The sequence below is a fragment of the Pelodiscus sinensis genome, chromosome 3 (genome assembly GCF_052426305.1).
Source record: "Pelodiscus sinensis isolate ZL-2025 chromosome 3, ASM5242630v1, whole genome shotgun sequence".
Lineage (NCBI taxonomy): Eukaryota > Metazoa > Chordata > Testudines > Trionychidae > Pelodiscus > Pelodiscus sinensis.
The window spans coordinates 46,277,678-46,295,755 of record NC_143054.1 but is presented as its reverse complement, the minus strand read 5'-3'; the positions used below and the strand labels follow the sequence as shown (position 1 = coordinate 46,295,755).

Below are 18,078 nucleotides of genomic sequence, written 5' to 3'. Positions count from 1 at the left end.
GTTTATATTTTTGAAAATACATGTATTTTAATTGACATTAGGAAGGGGGGTTAGGGAGGGCTAAGTGGATGGCAGGTAAGCAAGCAGGGACACCTGAGAACCGGCTGCCTGAAGGGCGAGGGGTATCCCTTTGATAGCCTCAGGCAACAGCACACAAAGACACTCCTAACCTGATGCCCTAACCCTGACCTGGTTCTGCCTGGCCTTAACTCCGAATCAGTGTCCACTTAGTGTGGATGCAGTATTTCAACATAGCCAAATGCTATTTTGAAATGCATATTGTGTGTAGACACGTTATTTCAAAATAACTTATTTCCAATTAACTACAGCAAATATGCAAGAGGAGTGTTTAGGATAGGGAAAGAGTATGGTGAATGGAAATGGCCAGACATAAAAGGAAAAAGAGGAAGAACAAAATACAACAATAAGACACAATTGTTTTTATTTTATAGAAAGTTGCTTCAAAAATATGATTAACAATATACATTAATTATGCACTAGATACAGGTTCATGTACAATATATACACAGTATCAAAATATCCTTTCACTTACAGTTGATTTATGATGGCTAACACCATGAGTGAGTGTCTTCTGGCATATTATTGTATATGCTTTCATCTTAAACCTATCTCCAAGGAAAATCATAGATGTTAAAGATGAAAAAGACCTATTAGAACAATTATACATTCTAATAGGACTTTTCCTGCATATACAAGAACCTGCTGTACAGTGCATTTATTAGTGCACTGTCATATAAATTGGATTTTCAGCATTTCCTTTGAGATACTTGATATCACAGCCTAATACATCTTACCATCAGGAAATATTTTTTGAGATATTCACCCTAAATATTCTGTCAACTTTATCCTATTACTTATATTTATGTCCCCTTAAACCAATCTAAACTTCACAAAATCAAGATGGTCTGCCAGTTGCTTCTCTTTGGCCACAGTCGAACACCTCATGCTAAAAGGCATGGTCAGTTCTCAAAGGCAAGTACAATGTTTGCTGATGGGCTACAACACCCACAGCAGAAATGTACTTCCTGTCAGTCTTGGTTCTACTGTATCGCCAAGCCAGCAAGAGGAGCCATGTCAGAAACTGGAGAAGCAGCAGTTGGCACCTTTGTCCTCCACTGTCCTTTCATGGAAAGAACTGCCCTCCATGTCGAGAGAAGCAGGAGTGCACCTCCCATAATCCTGTTTCTTGTCCCTGTAGAAAAAACAGAAGGGCTCCTCATGCTCAGTGAAAAAAGGGCTATTTGGAATATGTGAACCAACAGAACTTTGCGGAGCTACAGCACTGGCAGAAAGGAGGCCTGAAGAGGGGGCCGTGACTTCAACCAGAAGAATCAAGTGTCTGTCCCTTGCACTTCCTCCCACAAAGTAAAATGGAGTGGGGAAGGTGCAGAAAGAAGTGCCAAAGAAAGTCAAGTGGATAGAGTGGGAGCTGTGGGAAATGGAGTGGAGAAAAAAGGCAACTGTTCTTGAGGGACATTTTTTCAAATTTCAGTTTTTCCTGCCAAGTAATTTTATCTGCCTTCTGGTGACCTGGTTACTGTGGTTTGCCTTTTCTCTCACATCCTTTTAAAAATAATCTTAAAAGTCATCAGACCATGTATAGGACCCTGTGGGGTCTTATATGGAGAACTGTGCTGTCAAAATGCTCACACGCCAGCAGACGCACCCCTACTACCTGAAGAGAAGACAAGATGCTCCAGGTCCTCCATGCATCAGTCCAAAAGATATATGAGCATCCTTCCAATCTCTTAGGGTATGTCTACACTACAAAGTTAATTCGAACTAACGCATGTTAGTTCGAATTAACTTTGACAGGCGTTACACTAGCGCTCCGCTAGTTCGAACTTAATTTGAACTAGCGGAGTGCTTAGTTCAAACTAGGTAAACCTCATTCTACGAGGACTAAGCCTAGTTCAAACTTACTAGTTCGAATTAAGGGCTGTGTAGCCCCTTAATTTGAACTTGTGGGAGGCTAGCCCTCCCCAGCTTTCCCTGGTGGCCACTCTGGCCAACACCAGGGAAACTCTATTGCCCTGGCCCCCTTAAAAGGGCACGGGCTGGCTACGGTGCCCGTGCCAGGTGCAAGCCTGCCAGCACCCAGCCAGCAGACCCTGCACCTGGCACAGCTCGAGGCAGCCACCCGATGCCCCCCAGCCCTCCCCCTCTTCCCGGGACCAGGCTGGCGGCTCCCGGGAGCTTGCCCAGGACCACAAGAGGCGGGCACCCGCCTGGTCTAGTGCGGACATCGTGGACCTCGTCCACGACCTCCGCACTAGGCACAGGAAAGTGGCTGTCTAGGGCAGGAGAGCTGCCAGCCTGGCCACCCAGGAGCAGGTGTGCATGAAAATCAAGGGGGTCCACTGAGACCCCCGACCCTGAGCCCTGAGCTTACAATGGCTGTCCTGGGTCAGACCAAAGGTCCATCTAGCCCAGTAGCCTGTCTGCCGATAGTGGCCAACCCTAGGAACCCTGGAGGGGATGGACCGAAGACAGTGACCAAGCCATTTGTCTCATGCCATCCCTCTCCAGCCTTCCACAAACTTTGGGCAGGGACACCACTCCTACCCCCTGGCTAATACCACTCCATGGACCGAACCTCCATCACTTTATCTCACTTCTCTTTAAACTCTGTTCTAGTTCTAGCCTTCATAGCCTCCTGCAGCAAGGAGATCCACAGGTTGACTCTTTGCTTTGTGAAGAACAACTTTCTGTTACTAGTTTGAAGCCTGCTACCTATTCCTTTCCTTTGGTGTCCTCTAGTCCTTCTATTATGGGAACTAATGAAGAACTTTTCTGTATGCACCCTCTTCACCCCACTCATGCTTTTAGAGACCTCTATCCTATCCCCCCTCAGTCTCCTCTTTTCTAAACTGAAAAGTCCCAGTCTCTTTAGCCTCTCTTCATATGGGACCTGTTCCAAACCTCTGATCATTTTAGTTGCCCTCCCCTCTCCCACCCTCTCTCTTCCCCTCTCCCACCTCCTTTTCCCAGTCTCCCCGAGTGTTGTTCAATAAAGAGAGATTCTATTTTTGACCACACGTTTTCTTTATTTTGTACATCAGGAAGGGGGGCTAGGGAAGGGTAAGTGGAAGGAGGTGAGGGAGGAATGGGTTACGAGCCCCCAATGGGGAGGACTGGGCTGGCTCTGCGGGCTTCTGGGGGTGGAACCTCTCCTGCAGCCCCCTGATTGCCCCCTCTCCCCAGATGGCAGCCTGTGGCAAGTGCAGCCGGGCTGATGGCTGAGTGCTGTGATGTGCCCAGTGTGGGTACTCCGGGCAATCCAAGCCAGGACTGCTTTGCAAGCGGGGCACCCCTGAGAACTGTCTGTCCGGGGTGGGGGTCGGGACCCTTTAAGCACAGCCCTCGGCTAGCCTGAGACAGCAGCTCCACGCTCTTAAGTCCTCATCTGATGCCCTGCCGGCACTGCTTCCGGCCATCCTTAACCCCGGTTCAGGGTCCACTTAATGTGGACATGCTAGTTCGAATTAGCAAAATGCTAATTCGAACTAGTTTTTTAGTCTGGATCCATTAGTTCGAATTAGCGCTGTAGTGTAGACGTACCCTTAGAGATAAAAGTGAGTTTAGCGCCCTCTTCTCTGCCAATCTCCTTCTTAGGGCAAAAGATCAGCATCTCCTAAAAGAACCACTCCCTGCCATTCCAACAGAATCCTGAGCCTTGACTGACAAAGGTACATGGACATTCCTTTAGCGTTTATGTGCCTAAGTTTTTGTAGCTCTTGAGCTCCTATTTTTTCCTTCCTTTGAAAGCTAATGCAATCTGCACCCTAACGCTGCATTATCTGTCCATGTTTCAAACCTCTCTGAATCCCTTGGATTATAGTAAAGAACCTTCTTCTATTTGGAAGACTAAAGATCTCATATCTACAGATGTGTTTTTGGTCTGGGCTGTGAAGTTCTTCCTGGCTTTATTTTTGGCATTATCTTAAATGTGTTCATTAGCTGATTATAAGGAAAGTATGTATTATTTTGGAACAAGTTATAATCCATTGTGAACTACAGGAGGACATGCATGTAATATATAATATCTTAAATCTGATGACATTGAAACATTTAAATTTTTTTTCTGTGCCATGGGATTTTCATCACAAATCAGAAAACTGGCCCCAAATTGCTATTCCTCTTACAGTATTTTTGCCAACTGTTGTGAGGGTTTGAACACACTGTCATTTCTGTTTATCCATTTCCCACTATTCTTAGCCTCTAGTGTCTGCTTGACACACCATGAAGGGTCCATTTTTATTTCTTGTTGGAGCTTCTGAAATCCTGTCTGCAGTCGTGGTTGGGAGTGGGAGCTGGTGAATTTCTGCCTGAATGAGACTTCATGCTAGAAGTTGGCGTGACACTGCCTTGCTGAGCTTCTGTGCTGGGAGAAGGAAGACCCAGAGAGCTGTCACCCTGCTGAACAGGTGTGAGAGAAGCCGGTGAGTCTTCATTCTGTTGATCTTGTGCACTGGAAACAGAAGCCAATGGGATGGTGCCCTGAGTACTGGGAGGAGCTGGTGAACCACTGTTGAGACAATTCATATCTAAACTAGGGTTATTGACAATAGTTTAGAGACTCCTACTGCTCTTAATTTCTGAGTATAGAGTATGTTTAACATTAGCTAATTTCCTTCCTTGGCAGTGTTGTTTTTTCCCTTTGGTCTCTCCTCAGCCTGATGCATTAGACCCAGCAGTGAAGCACTTGCAGATCTGAGTTGTGGCCTTGATTTGATGTGCGTGTGTTTTAATTTGCTCCATGTAGTGCCTCCAGAATTAATTAGTTTTTGATCTGTGCATGAACTGTTACTGCAACATTACCTTATCTTCATTATTTTTCTTGGCCTCTCTTCCCAGCACTTTGTTTTTGAGCTACAGCAATATGGAGGACTTTTAAATATTTATTTTCTAATTCTGAAGTACAGTTGATCATTCTGAAAATAATTTACTTGGAGATATTTTTGCCCTTTGGGTGGTAAGCAAATTTTATATTGGAGGCAATAATGGCCTATATATAATATAAGAATTCAGAGGTTCATCTTGTCCCTCCTTCCCAAATATAATATACTGGAAACTGGAATCCAAGCTTTAGTTCTTAGAGGATACCTAAGCTAGCACTGCCTTTTTATTTATAGCTTCTTCCTCCATTGTTGTAACTGACTCAGTATGGACTTGTGTTTGACCATACAGATGTTGAAAGTACTTTTAGAGCAGTTGTTGATACAGACTTTCTAGAGCCACAAAACATTAGGAATGAGTGATTAAAGAATTTTAAAAAATGACATTGTTATCTTTCATTTTGTGTATGGCCCAATTCATCTGGGGTATTATTACTAAGTATTTTTAAAGGAAAAATTGTCTACAGTATAAAGACACTATGATATTTAACTATATAATACTCTTTTTGTTAATAAAATAAATAAGAGTACCTGGCTCATATATGTTTGAATAAGCATCCATTGAATTAAGGAAAACATTTTCCATTGGTTTCAATGAGCACTGGTTTGGACATCAACACGTGTTTAAAAATACTTACTGCCAAATACCTTCTCTTTTAATTATTAAAAATCAAATGAGAAAATTATGAGTAATATATCTAGCTCCATCTGCCATTGTTTCAGTAATACTTGTATCTTTACCACACTGAAGGAAGCAAAAAAGCAGCAAACTTTGTGGATCATCAGGCCAGAAAAAAAAAAGATGGATATAAAAGAATCATTTCCTTGTCATTACAGGGGCCTCGGGCATTGGTGATCTTTGGTTCCTACTATTCTCTGCCCGTGGAGTGGGATAGATTAGTCTCTTGTGGGCTGTAATACTTTAGTATATTTTCAGTTCTTGGGTTTAGTGTGTGGGTGCTGGGTGGTGTTGGTGACCTGTGACATCCAGGAGATCATACTAGGTCTCTTCTAGCATTAAAATCGATGAGCATTCAGTACTCACAATGAAGACCAAGTGTGTCTCCTTTTCTTTGCTTTAACAAATATAGCATTTATATTATAACCTGTGTGGATTTTTGAAAAATGCATTTTCCAATTTTCAGATCGTCATACAACATTGTTTGAGGCTATTGCTGCTTTCATGAAACAAGACAGGATATTATGGTAAACTGATGGATGGTGTGTAATACAAGTAACAAAGGGCTAATCTACATGTGACAATCCCAAACAAAGGAGAGAGTGAATTTAAAACAGATTAACTATTCCTAATTAACTCCATGTGTATAGAATGTGATGATGCCATGGTGAGCAGCTGTCCTCACAGCTCTCCCCTTACTCCTAAGCCACGGATCCAGTTGGTCTTGTAATAGGAAGACTAAATACGATAGAACTTGTAACAAGTGTATTGATCAAATTAGTGTGTTATTGACTTTGAGGATGTTAACTCTTTTCCTTCTCTACTCTTAACTTATTTGCCCTGTGTAATCTGTCTAGAATGAGCTGCTTGTAGTGCTACTATGTAAATAAGGAACACTCTTCTTTTTTGTAACATTTATACAAGGATGTGAAAGGATCTCTAAATTGGGCAACTGCAGAGATCGGAATATATATATGAAAGATAATTTTGAAATTACTTTAGTTCCTGTTACTGCAGTGACAGACACACATATTGAAATACATTTGGGACGCAAGCTTTTTTTGTTTTTGTTTTTTTGTTAAAGACTTACCAAAAGCTATGCTTCTGAAAATTAAGATCTTTGCTTAAAATTGGCTTCTTGGTACAATTGTTTAGCTTTTGACCCATCATTCTCCTAATTAAAGCATCATCTGTATTTGGAAATAACTGTTTTGTGATTCCTGCAAAATAACGAGATAACATTTATGAGCTCTTGTTCCAGATTAAAGTGTTACAGATTGTCCCTCATTGGTCTGATCCAAATTGCATCAACTGGGCTTATAAAATTTAAAATACCAAAAAGAGACTTATTCTACTCTTTTTTGTAGTTGACCTCTTTGCTCGCCCGCACCTACTGCTGTGCCTGCCTCCATCTCCAGTCTGGTTTTCTCCTTCCATAACACCAGTTCTGCTCTTTCTTTGTTGGGCAACTCGGAAGGAAATCCCATGATCTTGATAACTTGCATTATATACTCCTTATATATACTCTGCTTTTCCTCTTTTATCTCTGTTTTTTTTCTTGGCCAATTAATCCTAATCCTACCTTCTTATCCACTCTCATGACAACTCTGCACCATCTTTGTCTTTAGTTACTTCTTCCTCTAATATTTGTGTTTCTTCTGCTCTATCCGCTCGTGAGCTATCAAATTTACAGCAAGACCCAGCAGGAGCTTTCCACTTGCTCTTCCCCTGTCTCTCTCCTGATCCTGACCTCTTACTTTGATTTTGCTGTCTTTTAACTGATTGTCCTACTATGAAGTTTTTTAGCTTCTATGTTCCTGAAACTCTGTTTTACCAGCTTGTCCCTATCCAGCTTGTCCTTATGTATGTGTGTCACATCAAACGCACTGGGCCCACTCCTTATTCCCTCTCTGTCTCTTATCATAAGTTCCTCTCACTATTTTGACTCCTTCTCAGCTGCATTCAGGCATATGTTTCCCCTCATCTAACAAAAATCTTCCTTTAACACCTGGCCTCTTTAACTATAATTTGTCCTTTATTTCTGAGCTGCTTGTAATCATCTTCTTTCTTGCTATTTCTCTATTCAAGGTCAGACTTTATACGCTTGTTCCAGAATTCATGATCTTATGCCAGGTTGTCATGCCTACCCTTTCCTTTGTCCATTATCTTCATTCTATATTTAGGTGTGTTTTAGTCTCTGTAAAAGCACCATGCAATATTATAGTGCTATATAAACATTTAATAATAAATATTAATAATCCAAAATCCACATAAAAGGAACAAAAATAATTTTGCTTTTTACTGATTCTACATTTTTAACAGTAATGACATAACAAATGTGAAAAACCAAAATAAATACAAAGCAATATGGTAGTTGAAAGTGTGATGGAAAATAAGACACAGTGCTATAACAAGTAATATAAACCAGTCATCACCTATGATTTCCTGAACTTCATTCTGATTCATTGCTGGTTTTGCTGCTTTATCCTTAGAAGAGGAGGATTTTGCACCTGTCAGACTATGGGTGGCCATGTATTCATGTGTATAAAGGGCTTGCATCAAATCATTTATAAACTTTTGAGGCTTGCTCTTGTTACAAAGGGCAATCTGCCATTTTTCAATCTTGAACTGAAAAACAAAAAGGTCATAGACATGACTGTACCAATCTTCACAAAATACAATCAAATGTAATCATGCTTTTCTAAAAAGATTTTTTTCCCCATATTTTAACATTTTCAGACGCAGACTCATTAGATTCAATGGAACTATTTGCCTTAAATTCTTACATGATGGCAATAAGAGCTCCAAAATTTGGACCCAGATTATTAGATATCTAATGCAACTGCTTTTTGCGTTTAGAATCAGAGTACTTGGGCTTCCCCAAACTTGGGTTTCCAATAGGGATGTGAAGGAGTAGTCAACTATGCAATAAGCAAATGCTTATTGGATAGTCAACAGACTAGTTGACTAGTTGCTCCCCCTCCCACTCCCATACCCTTTCTGCCTCTATCAGAAAGAGGCAACAAGGGGGGAGAGGGAAGATGAGGGGATACTTCAAAGCGGCAGTGCTGCGTGGAGCTAGACCCTGGGCTCCATGCGGCGCTGCCACTTTGAAACACCACATGTAGCCCAGGGCCAGCTGGGGTGTCCACAGGCTACATGCAACATTTCAAAGTAGCAGTGCCACGTGGAGCCCGGGATCGGCTGGGGTGCTGCCGTTTTGAGCCTGACACCTGTATGCTTCTTTGGAGAAGTCAGGGTAGGTTTTATACATAACAGTTGTCATACGTAATAAAATCATCATTGCTTAACAGTTTTTAATGGATTTTAACTGATTTGAGGCCATGTGAAATACAGTCCATACAACTGGCATGACTGAATATATTGAAAAACTTATGTAATTTATTAATTCAGAAACTACTGGAGTTATTCTTTAATTACATCTTTAAATTAATAATTTTCCTGTACAGATTCTATGTCTGTGATCTCCTGATAATGGTCTATTACTATAAAGGAACACCTGGGACCCAGGTTGCTCCATCCAAGATCAAAATAACTCCAATTAACTTCTGGCCTCTCTCTTTAATACAGAGGTGGGGAACCTAAGGCCTGAGAGCCAGAGTGAGCCTCTGGGTTTCCTGCATCTGACCCCTGAGGTTTGGGCTCCCCCACAGCATAGGGGAGCCTGTGGTGGTGCTCCAGTTCCCCTGCCATCCCCCGGGGCTGGAGCACACAAAATCTACTAGCCAAGGCCCCCCAAGGTTCTGTAGTGAAAGAGGAATGTGGGGAATATCTTTCTCTTCAGTCGGGGGCCATATTAGTGAGAGTTTTCTTCTTTTTGCTATTCACTTGTTGTAGAGCCTCTGACTGATTTTTATGAGGGGTCAGTGACCCCTGATCCTAAATAGGTTCCCCACCCCTGCTTTTACATAAGCAGGAAGACACTTTTATCTATTTTTTTTTAAGAGAGACCTTTTTCATAACTTTAAGGCCATATTTTCCCTTCAGCTGTTTGAAGTCAACAAAGTCCCCCATACACACCTAATCATAGCATTTATTCTGTGAATTAAAAAGCATTTCATATTAGACCATGCTCTGTCCTCGTCCACAGATCTAAAAATCTACTGAAGTCAGGATTATACCTGAGGGCTCACTGTGGTTCACTGAGTCTAATGGCACCCCTCACACGCAAAAAGATAAGGGTTATTTATTAATAAATTCCTAACCTTTTCTAATTATCATCTGATGATAAAATTATCATTACTGAGGTTTACTTTTGTTCTTTACATGGCTTCAATGAATGTTGCAATATAGCAACTCTTACTGCTGAATTAAACTTTCGGCTAACCTGTTTCTCAGTCTGTTGCTCCTCTTCCTCCACGTTTAATGCTATCGGTGAATTGGAGTTACTGTGGATAGTTGCATATGAATCTGATAAGGAACTGTTTGATGCTTTCCAGACAGTGTGTGAATGAATACTGGATGCAGATGTGGTTACTCCCCCTTTGAGCAGGGCCTCAGCCATGCCTACCAGTTCCTCAAAATGGGTGACTGCCTGTGGCAACACTGAAATTGGAAAGAGTGATCACAAGTATAGCCGCTGATGCTACTAAACTCTGGTTTAGTTTCACATATACAGGTATTTTTGTAACTAAATGCCTGTCACAGTACTCAGGAGAATAGGAGTTGCAGTCTCCTTTTAGACCAACCCCAGTAATCAGCAGAGATATCATTAAAAGGTGTCTTTCCTTTTATTTTAACTCCTTCCCTACCCTGTCCTCAAGTAAATGCTACAGTGGAGAGCAGGCTTCCAGCGTAAGCAACATGCCAGCTCTCTGCAGATTGATAAAAGGAGTCATTGGTTAATGCATGCCCACCATAATGCTGATCTGGATGTTTTTCATGTCTTTTTTTAAAACTTTGCTTTCTTAAAATATGTACAGCACTACTAAATTAAAAAGTATAGGCCGAATTCAGTTAGATGCAGGTCCAATTCTGTTAACTTGAATGGAGGGTAATGTCTGTGTGCTTTTGACCTTTTATTTCTTGCTTTAAAAAATCCTTTAAGATGCCCCCTTATTTGGTCAGTACATTTATTTACACAAATGAGCTTTTATGGAGTGAGTCCATTATAAAGATTACAGTCAGTGGAGTGTCAAAGCATGATCTGATGATACACTATAAGAGATAAAGAGGAAGCAAAATCACAGTAATTAAACTAACAGAAATTATACATAAAGTGGGAAATATAAGCACTAGAGAAGCAGAAACATACTTAGAGATATAAGTGTAATGGACACTTATTAACAATCTTTTACTGGACCAACTTTTGTTGGAGAGAGTGTAAGCTCACTCTGGATAAACTCAAAACTTGTCTCTCTCGTTGACAGAAGTTGGACTGATAAAAGATATTATCTCACCCACTTTGTCTCTCCAATATTGTGGGACCAAAATGGTGACAACACCACGATATACAGATAATAACAATATCAGCTTCAATCTAAAAAAAGCTGACAACACATTTAGATAAAAACAATCCAAAACACAATAGTAAAATGGATGAGAGAAGACTGAAGCATGGTAATGATGAAACAAAATTAGATAGACAATTAACTGAACTGAATATTTGCTAGCAAATTCATATAGTGACCAAGAGAAAAAAGCAATGTTATACTGGGTTATATTTATGGTGGCATCATGTTACTGATGAGGCAGATGACAGCATTTTTTCATTTATGTTTTGAATGCTGCATACAGTTTTGGCTGCTCATACAACAAAGAATTAAATGAGGGTACGGTGAAGGCCAAATAAGGTGATTAAGGGCTTGATTAAAAGAGTGAAATGAGTATAAATTGAGTAAAAGATTACAAGGTGTTATTTAGAAATAACTGATAAGTTTCAACAGGAAGAAATTATGTGGTTATGGGGATGAATAATTAGAACTGAAGGGATAGAACTGAGCATGGAGAATTTTAGAATATCAGTAATTGCCTAACAGTGACATCAGTTAGACTTAGGTCAGTGGTAGGGATGTAAGAGACCAGTCAACTATCTGATAAGCGGAAGCAACTAGTTGCTTCCCCCCCACCTTGCTGCTTCTATCAGAGAGAGGCAGCAAGAGGGGAGGAGGAGGAGCCAGTGCTGGGGGGAGCCGGCTTAAAAGCTGGTTCCCCCCATCATCGTCTTCTCAGGGGGCAAGGGAGGTAGAGACACAGCAGAAATGGCACAAGCAGGATCAGAAGCAGTCTCCATATATGCCGCTTCTGCTGCCATTCTGCTTTTGAAATGTACAAGAGCACCAATAGGGCTCTTGTACATTTCAAAAGCAGAAGCCCCACAGGGAGTGTGGGGCCAGAGGGGTCCCCTACTGGTCCCCCGCTCCCTGTGGAGCTTCTACTTTTGAACTGTAGCAAGAGCCCAGCAGGCAGTTCAAAGGCAGAGGCACCCTTATTGACTAATCAAATAGTCAATGTAAATCCCATCGACTATTTGATGAGTTAATTATAACTAATCTAAATTTACCATCCCTGGTCAGTGGAGTCCCAATTTGAGTTATTCAAACTTGGTCTTCAGTTATATAAAGCAGTGTTTCTCAACCTTTTTTTATAAAGTACCCCTTTAAAAAAAAAAGATCCCCAGTACGTACAGTAAATTTTTTTCTACCAATGCAACACATTTGTTTAAACAATTTAATCACAGCTGGGTGGGTGATGAAATTTTTTGGGTATAAAAGGTACAAAAATAAAAAACAAAAATTCTGTTTTCTCCAAATTTCACTTGTATTGACGTATGCCCCAGGCTTCTCTCGAGTACCCCTAACGGTACTTGCACCACTGGTTGAGAAACACTGATATAAAGCATATGGAAATGTTCTATGAGGAACAATCCAGCTGATTTAATATGTCTCCCACATCTTTAAACTCAGTGATCTCACAATCTCCTTTTAAGTTTATTTCAGCTATGGGCCAACAGGAGTTACATATTACAGTTATGCAGAAATGACTTTTTTTTTTTTTAAAACTAATTTGTGGCTAGATCTTCACAGGTGCTTGAGCACTCACCATTCCCATATAAGGGTACATCTATGCTACAGAGGAAGATCGAAGCTGCCGCTACTGATCTTCCGGGTTTCGAATTAGCGGTCTAGTTAAGACAGCCAATTTGAAGTGAGAGGGGCACTGCGGTCGACGCGAGTAACCCTCTTTCACAAGGAGCAAGGGAAGTCAGAGGAGGAGTGTTCTTCGACTTCCTACAGGGTAGACTTCCTCAGGTGCCAAAACCTGAGTAAAGCTACTTCAGCTTCAGCTACACAATTAACGTAGCTGAAGTTGAGTATCTTAATTCGACCTTGTCCCATAAGTAGACATACCCTAAGTTTCCTCTCAACAATTAGGACTTAATGTACTTTTAACTCTCTACTTTTTTTTATAAAGTGTCTATTTTCCCAAAGATTACCTTGAAGCATGACCAGTGATTGCCGTAGGCGACAGTTTTCTCTCATGGTGTCTGTCAGTCTCCTTTTCAGACTTTTTATTTTGGCACATAGTTCCACTTTGGATAGCTGAAACAAGGGTTCTTCATCATCACTGCTGCTCTCACTGTACAGAAAGGCATTTCCAGAATATGGTTCTCTCTGAAAAAAAATAAATTGGGGTATCTAAAGCAACAACAGCAACAGAAAATAATAAAATGTTTGGCTAATGGAGGATATTCTCTTTACAAAGATGGACAAAATATAAATGAGTTCACTTTAATAACTTAACTACAATTTACAACCAAACTGACTGAACATAATATTATCAATACTTAGCTCTAATATACTGCTTTCCACCTCTGATGTGATATATGAACATTTACTAAAATAGCATCTTTCAGCAGCACTAAATTCACTTAAAATTTTAAATAAATTATTATTTTTTTAAATGTGAACTTCAGCTTTGTTGTGCTGCACAGCTGAAAATTACTGATGACAAGATGTTTTACCTGTTTGTTAATGAAAGATGTTTCAAGCTGACTCAGGATGCTGGCAGAGGCAGAAGCCTGTAATGATTTCTTTCTTTTTATACGCTTCATCATTTCCCCCTGAAAACAGCCACATGAGAATACATTTGCTCTTACATAGTGCTTTCTATCAGAAGATCTCATAGTACACTACAAACGTATTCATTTTGGCCTTGTTATGTAATTTGAATAGGAAAATTGTGTGTCTATCTTTGTGTCAGTCCTGAGATCCATGGGTCCTTCTGAGTAATTTCCAGATCTCAGTCTATGGCAGACTTAAGAAACCATGACCCTTGCCCACTTTATGGAGCGGAGACATCCCTTTTTCACTGGGAACAATGCAATGCAGCTACATGACATCCCAAGCTGTGAAGATTCTACATCATTTTCTCCTCTGCAGCTTCTGATAAGGATGGAAGGAAGATCTGGACCTTTGTTAACAATTACCCCAATCCAGTGGTTTTCAAAACTTTTTTTCTCCTGATCCAGGTGAAGAAAATTGTTGATGCCCATGACCCAATATAATTTGACCACGGTGTGGGCTCTGGGGTGGGGCTGTGGATGAGAGATTTGGAGTGTAGGAGGATGCTCCGACTTTGGTGGAGGATCAAAGGTGGGGGCAGGAAGGGCTTACATTGAGCGGCTCCTGGTCAGCAGCACAGCAGAGGTGCTAAGGCAGCTTCCTGCCTCTCCTGGCACTGCAGACCATGCTGCACCCCAGAAGCAGGTTCCCAGCCAATGGCAGTGCAGAGCTAGTGCTTGGGGCAGCAGCAGGGGCAGTGCACAGAGCCCTCTTCCCCTAGGAGCCGATCTTGTTGCCAGCAACTTCTGCGGCACAGAGCAGTCTGCGGTGCCAGAACAGGTAGGTAGTCTGCCTTAGCACCCCCACCTGATCACCCTGCAGCAACAAGACCCAGTGTTTGCCATTCCATGACCCAGTACTGGTTGTGACCAGTGTTCTCTCTAAGCCAGTGGTCACCAACCAGTAGATCGGGATTTACCAGTAGATCTTGGAGCCTCTGACAGGTGATCCTGACTGGTTTGGCTAGGAAGCTATGAAGCACCAGCACTTTCCGTTACCTCTCTACCCACTGTCCTGCTGCTCCTGCTCTCTGCCTTGCAGCTAACCCCTTGGGAGCCTCCTGCTTGCTGTGCAGGGTGTGGGAGGGGGAAGGGCAGCACTGATGTCAGGGTGTCCCTCCTCCCCCCACTCCTGTACTCTATATCCACAGAGAGAAGGGGATGGAGGGAGCTTAGCAATGCAAATCTCTGTCATTCACATATTGTGTGTGTCTGCCATTCTCACAAACACACACTGTCCTTCACTCTCCTCTCTCAACTCAACACATGTGGGGGGTGGTTGTTACTTCTTTTACTGCTAGCAAAGTGTGTTACTTTGGGGGTTTGATAGGTCTGTACATTTCAGAATTTTCATTTCTCTTTTGCACTTAAATTTAATTCTTTGAGTAGTGAGTTCTAAAATGCCTACCCCGTCATGGCTAGAGTAATTATCCCTGTGGGAACTGCTACTCCTGGAAGTGGCTGGCATGTCCCTGCAGCCCTTGAGAAAGGCAGAGTAGGGGGTCTCCACAAGCAGTCCTTGCCTGCTGACACTACTCCTGCAACTCCCATTGATCAGTATGGGGAACCGTGGCCAGTAGAAGCTGTGGGCTCAGTGCCTGTAGATGAGGGCAGCATGTGGTGTGATGGAACCATTGTTGTACATGCCAGCTGCTTTCAGGAGTGGTGAAGGGCCAGGGCTTCCACTGCTCCACCACTTGGAAGCCATCTCAGTTAAACGGTGCCCAGCCAGAGCCTATTTCCTGAACCTCTTCCTGCACCCAACCTCCTGCCCCAGATGTGAGTCCCCCTGCACTCAAACTCCTTCCCAGAGCTTGCATCATGAAACCCATCCTGGACCCCAGTCCTCCACCATGGGCTAACCCTGGAGCCCCTCCCACACTCCCAACTCCTTGACCCAAGACCAGAGCCTGCACCCCCTATACCCTACTCCAGTCTAGTGAAAGTGAGTGAGGATGGGGGAGAAAAGGGGATGGAGTGAGTAGGGTAGGTCTGAGAGAAGGGGTGGAGCAGGGGCGGGGCCTCAAAGAAGGGGCAGGAAGGAAGTGGGGCAAGGGTATCTTGGTTTGAAGTAGATCTTACATTGCACTTACATTTAAAAAATGATCTTGTGGTTAAAAAGGTTGGAAACTACTGCTCTAAGCTGTGGGGCAGCACAGCTTCACAGGTGATTAATCAGCCCTCCCCTCCCCAAGTCAGTCAGCACAGAGCCCTGAGCCTCTAAGAGGGTGGGGCTGATTAATCACCTGTGAAGCTGTGCTGCTGCTCTGCTTAGAGCAGTGGTCCCCAACCTTTCGAGGTTGTCGGGCGCCAGGGGGCATGGCCGTTCGCCCGCCGGGCGCCGGGGGCGGGGACATTTGCGCCCCGGGGGCGGCCCTCCCCATAGCCGCATGCCCGGGGGCGGCCCCCCCCATAGCTGCATGCCCGGGGGCGGCCCCCCCCATAGCTGCATGCCCGGGGGCGGCGCTCCCCCCGCCAGCGCCGTGCGCCCGGGGCCGGCGCTCCCCCTGCCCAGCGCCACGCGCCCGGGGTCGGCGCTCCCCCCGCCATGCGCCTGGTGCCAGGCAACCCCGAGCACCTGGCGGGCGCATGGAAATGCCCCCGCAGGCGCCATGGCGCCCGCGGGCATCGTGTTGGGGACCACGGGCTTAGAGTAAAACTGGTCATGTCCCATAGTTTGAAAACCACTGCCAAGATGTGAAGACTGCCTTTGTCCCCAGTGCCAAGATGCACATACTGTGTACTCAGGAAAGTTAGTAGTAATGGACTGGAACATTACAGAGCACAAAAGTAATAGGTTCATACTTGGGAAAACAAAAGAGACTGAAAACCCACCTGCTCTTTGTCCAAGTCGCTATTTTCACTCTCTGAGAATATCATCTCAATCCTCTTCCTCTTGCCCTTTCCAACAACTTGTATTTTTGTAATTTCATCTGCCTGCAATATCTTTTGCATCATCTCAACTAGCTCTTGAGGGTCATCTGAAGTGGAGGAAAAAGAAGAAGTCCAAGCAGATGATACTATTCTGCTAGTCAGCTAGTGACATCTCAAATTCTTATATATGAGTTGCTTTGCAGAGGGACTCACCACTCATGTATACTACTTTTACTAAATGCTTCTCTGTCTTTCTTTCACCCACAGGCCAGTTAACTAGCACCTGCTCATTTGGTTTTAGGAGTCCTTCTAGTTCACTGTCATCATTGGGAAGATCCTGTATCCATGAAGTCTCTCCAATTTGTAGCGAATTATCATTTACAAAATCAAACAGTGTGAACTTTTTCATTGTTAAGAGATTTCCTTGTCACTCAGAGGCAGCCTGAAGAATTTCAGAGGAAAAATAATAATTATTTCACCATATCACCAGTGTACATGAAACTTTACAAACAGATTTATAAAACCCCAACTCTCTCCTCCTTGGATCTTGCAATGTGAGAGCCTCCCTGTGCAAAAATAACCCCTGTATAGGGGAAGAGAAAACTAGCCAAGTCTCCTGTGAACTCTTTTTTTTCTTTAAAGGAAACGGGAGAGGAGAAGAGTTTGCCTACATACAAAAATGGAGAGAGATTTGGTCTCCAAACCATACACTACAGAGGATCCACTGGGCATTTACACAGAGGCTACGCTACGTCTACACTGCAGCAGTTTGTCGGAAAAGGAAATGTAAATCTCGCGCTCATTTGCAAATCTTTCACTCACATTTACATATTCTCTTCTGATCCTTTTTGCAGAAGAGATTTTTGCGATAAAAAGCCCTGTGTAGATGGGGCCATTTGTCGGAAAAACCCCGTTTTGCGCAAGATCGTGTAAACCTCATTTTTTGAGGAATAAGGGATCTTGCACAAAACAGGGTTTTTCCAACAAATGGCCCCATCTACACAGGGCTTTTTATTGCAAAAACCTCTTCCGCAAAAAGGATCTGAAGAGAATATGCAAATGAGAGTGCGAGATTTGCAAATGAGCGCTCCATTTGCATTTCATCTTCCGACAAACTGCCGCAGTGTAGATGTAGCCAGGGTGTCTCTACCTCCACACCATTCCCTTGTCTTCTTATCTGTCTGCCATCACTGGACCACTATGCCTGGAGTTTGCCTTACCTTATAGGGTTCTGAAGACAGAGGTAAAACCTCTGAGGGATAATACAGACTCTGAGAGTTTAAAGGTACAAAGATGATATAAACTTCATACAGTAGTTTACCCTGGCACCTTGAGATGTATGTGTTGTGTATTATATGTAAAGGGACGTATGACTAAAAAGACTTCTTAGTCATTGTATGAGTAACAAGAACAATACAATTACAAGCAACCCAAAACACAAATGATAAGTGACTGGATGAATTCTGACACACTCTGGCAATGGAAACGTTGACATATATTAGAAATGACAATCTTAGGATTAT

General features: G+C 42.8%; 1 protein-coding gene across 4 annotated transcripts in view; it reads right to left on the bottom strand.

The window, feature by feature from the left end:
• Positions 1-409: 409 nt before the first annotated feature.
• BEND6 (BEN domain containing 6) overlaps positions 410-18,078 on the bottom strand; it is a 42,365-nt gene continuing 24,696 nt past the window's right edge. Inside the window, exons 2-9 of one of the 4 annotated variants that reach the window (XM_075923665.2) lie at positions 16,769-16,997; positions 16,517-16,662; positions 13,583-13,681; positions 13,055-13,232; positions 9,947-10,164; positions 8,034-8,226; positions 6,689-6,818; positions 410-4,549 (exon numbers count right to left, since the gene is read on the bottom strand). In XM_075923665.2, the coding sequence (XP_075779780.2) occupies positions 4,279-4,549; positions 6,689-6,818; positions 8,034-8,226; positions 9,947-10,164; positions 13,055-13,232; positions 13,583-13,681; positions 16,517-16,662; positions 16,769-16,964 (1,431 nt within the window). In that variant the 5' untranslated portion in view covers positions 16,965-16,997 and the 3' untranslated portion in view covers positions 410-4,278. Of the gene's footprint in view, positions 4,569-6,688; positions 6,819-8,033; positions 8,227-9,946; positions 10,165-13,054; positions 13,233-13,582; positions 13,682-16,516; positions 16,663-16,768; positions 16,998-18,078 lie in introns of all 4 variants that reach the window. The other 3 variants (XM_075923666.2, XM_075923667.2, XM_075923669.2) reach the window with 3 other exon arrangements.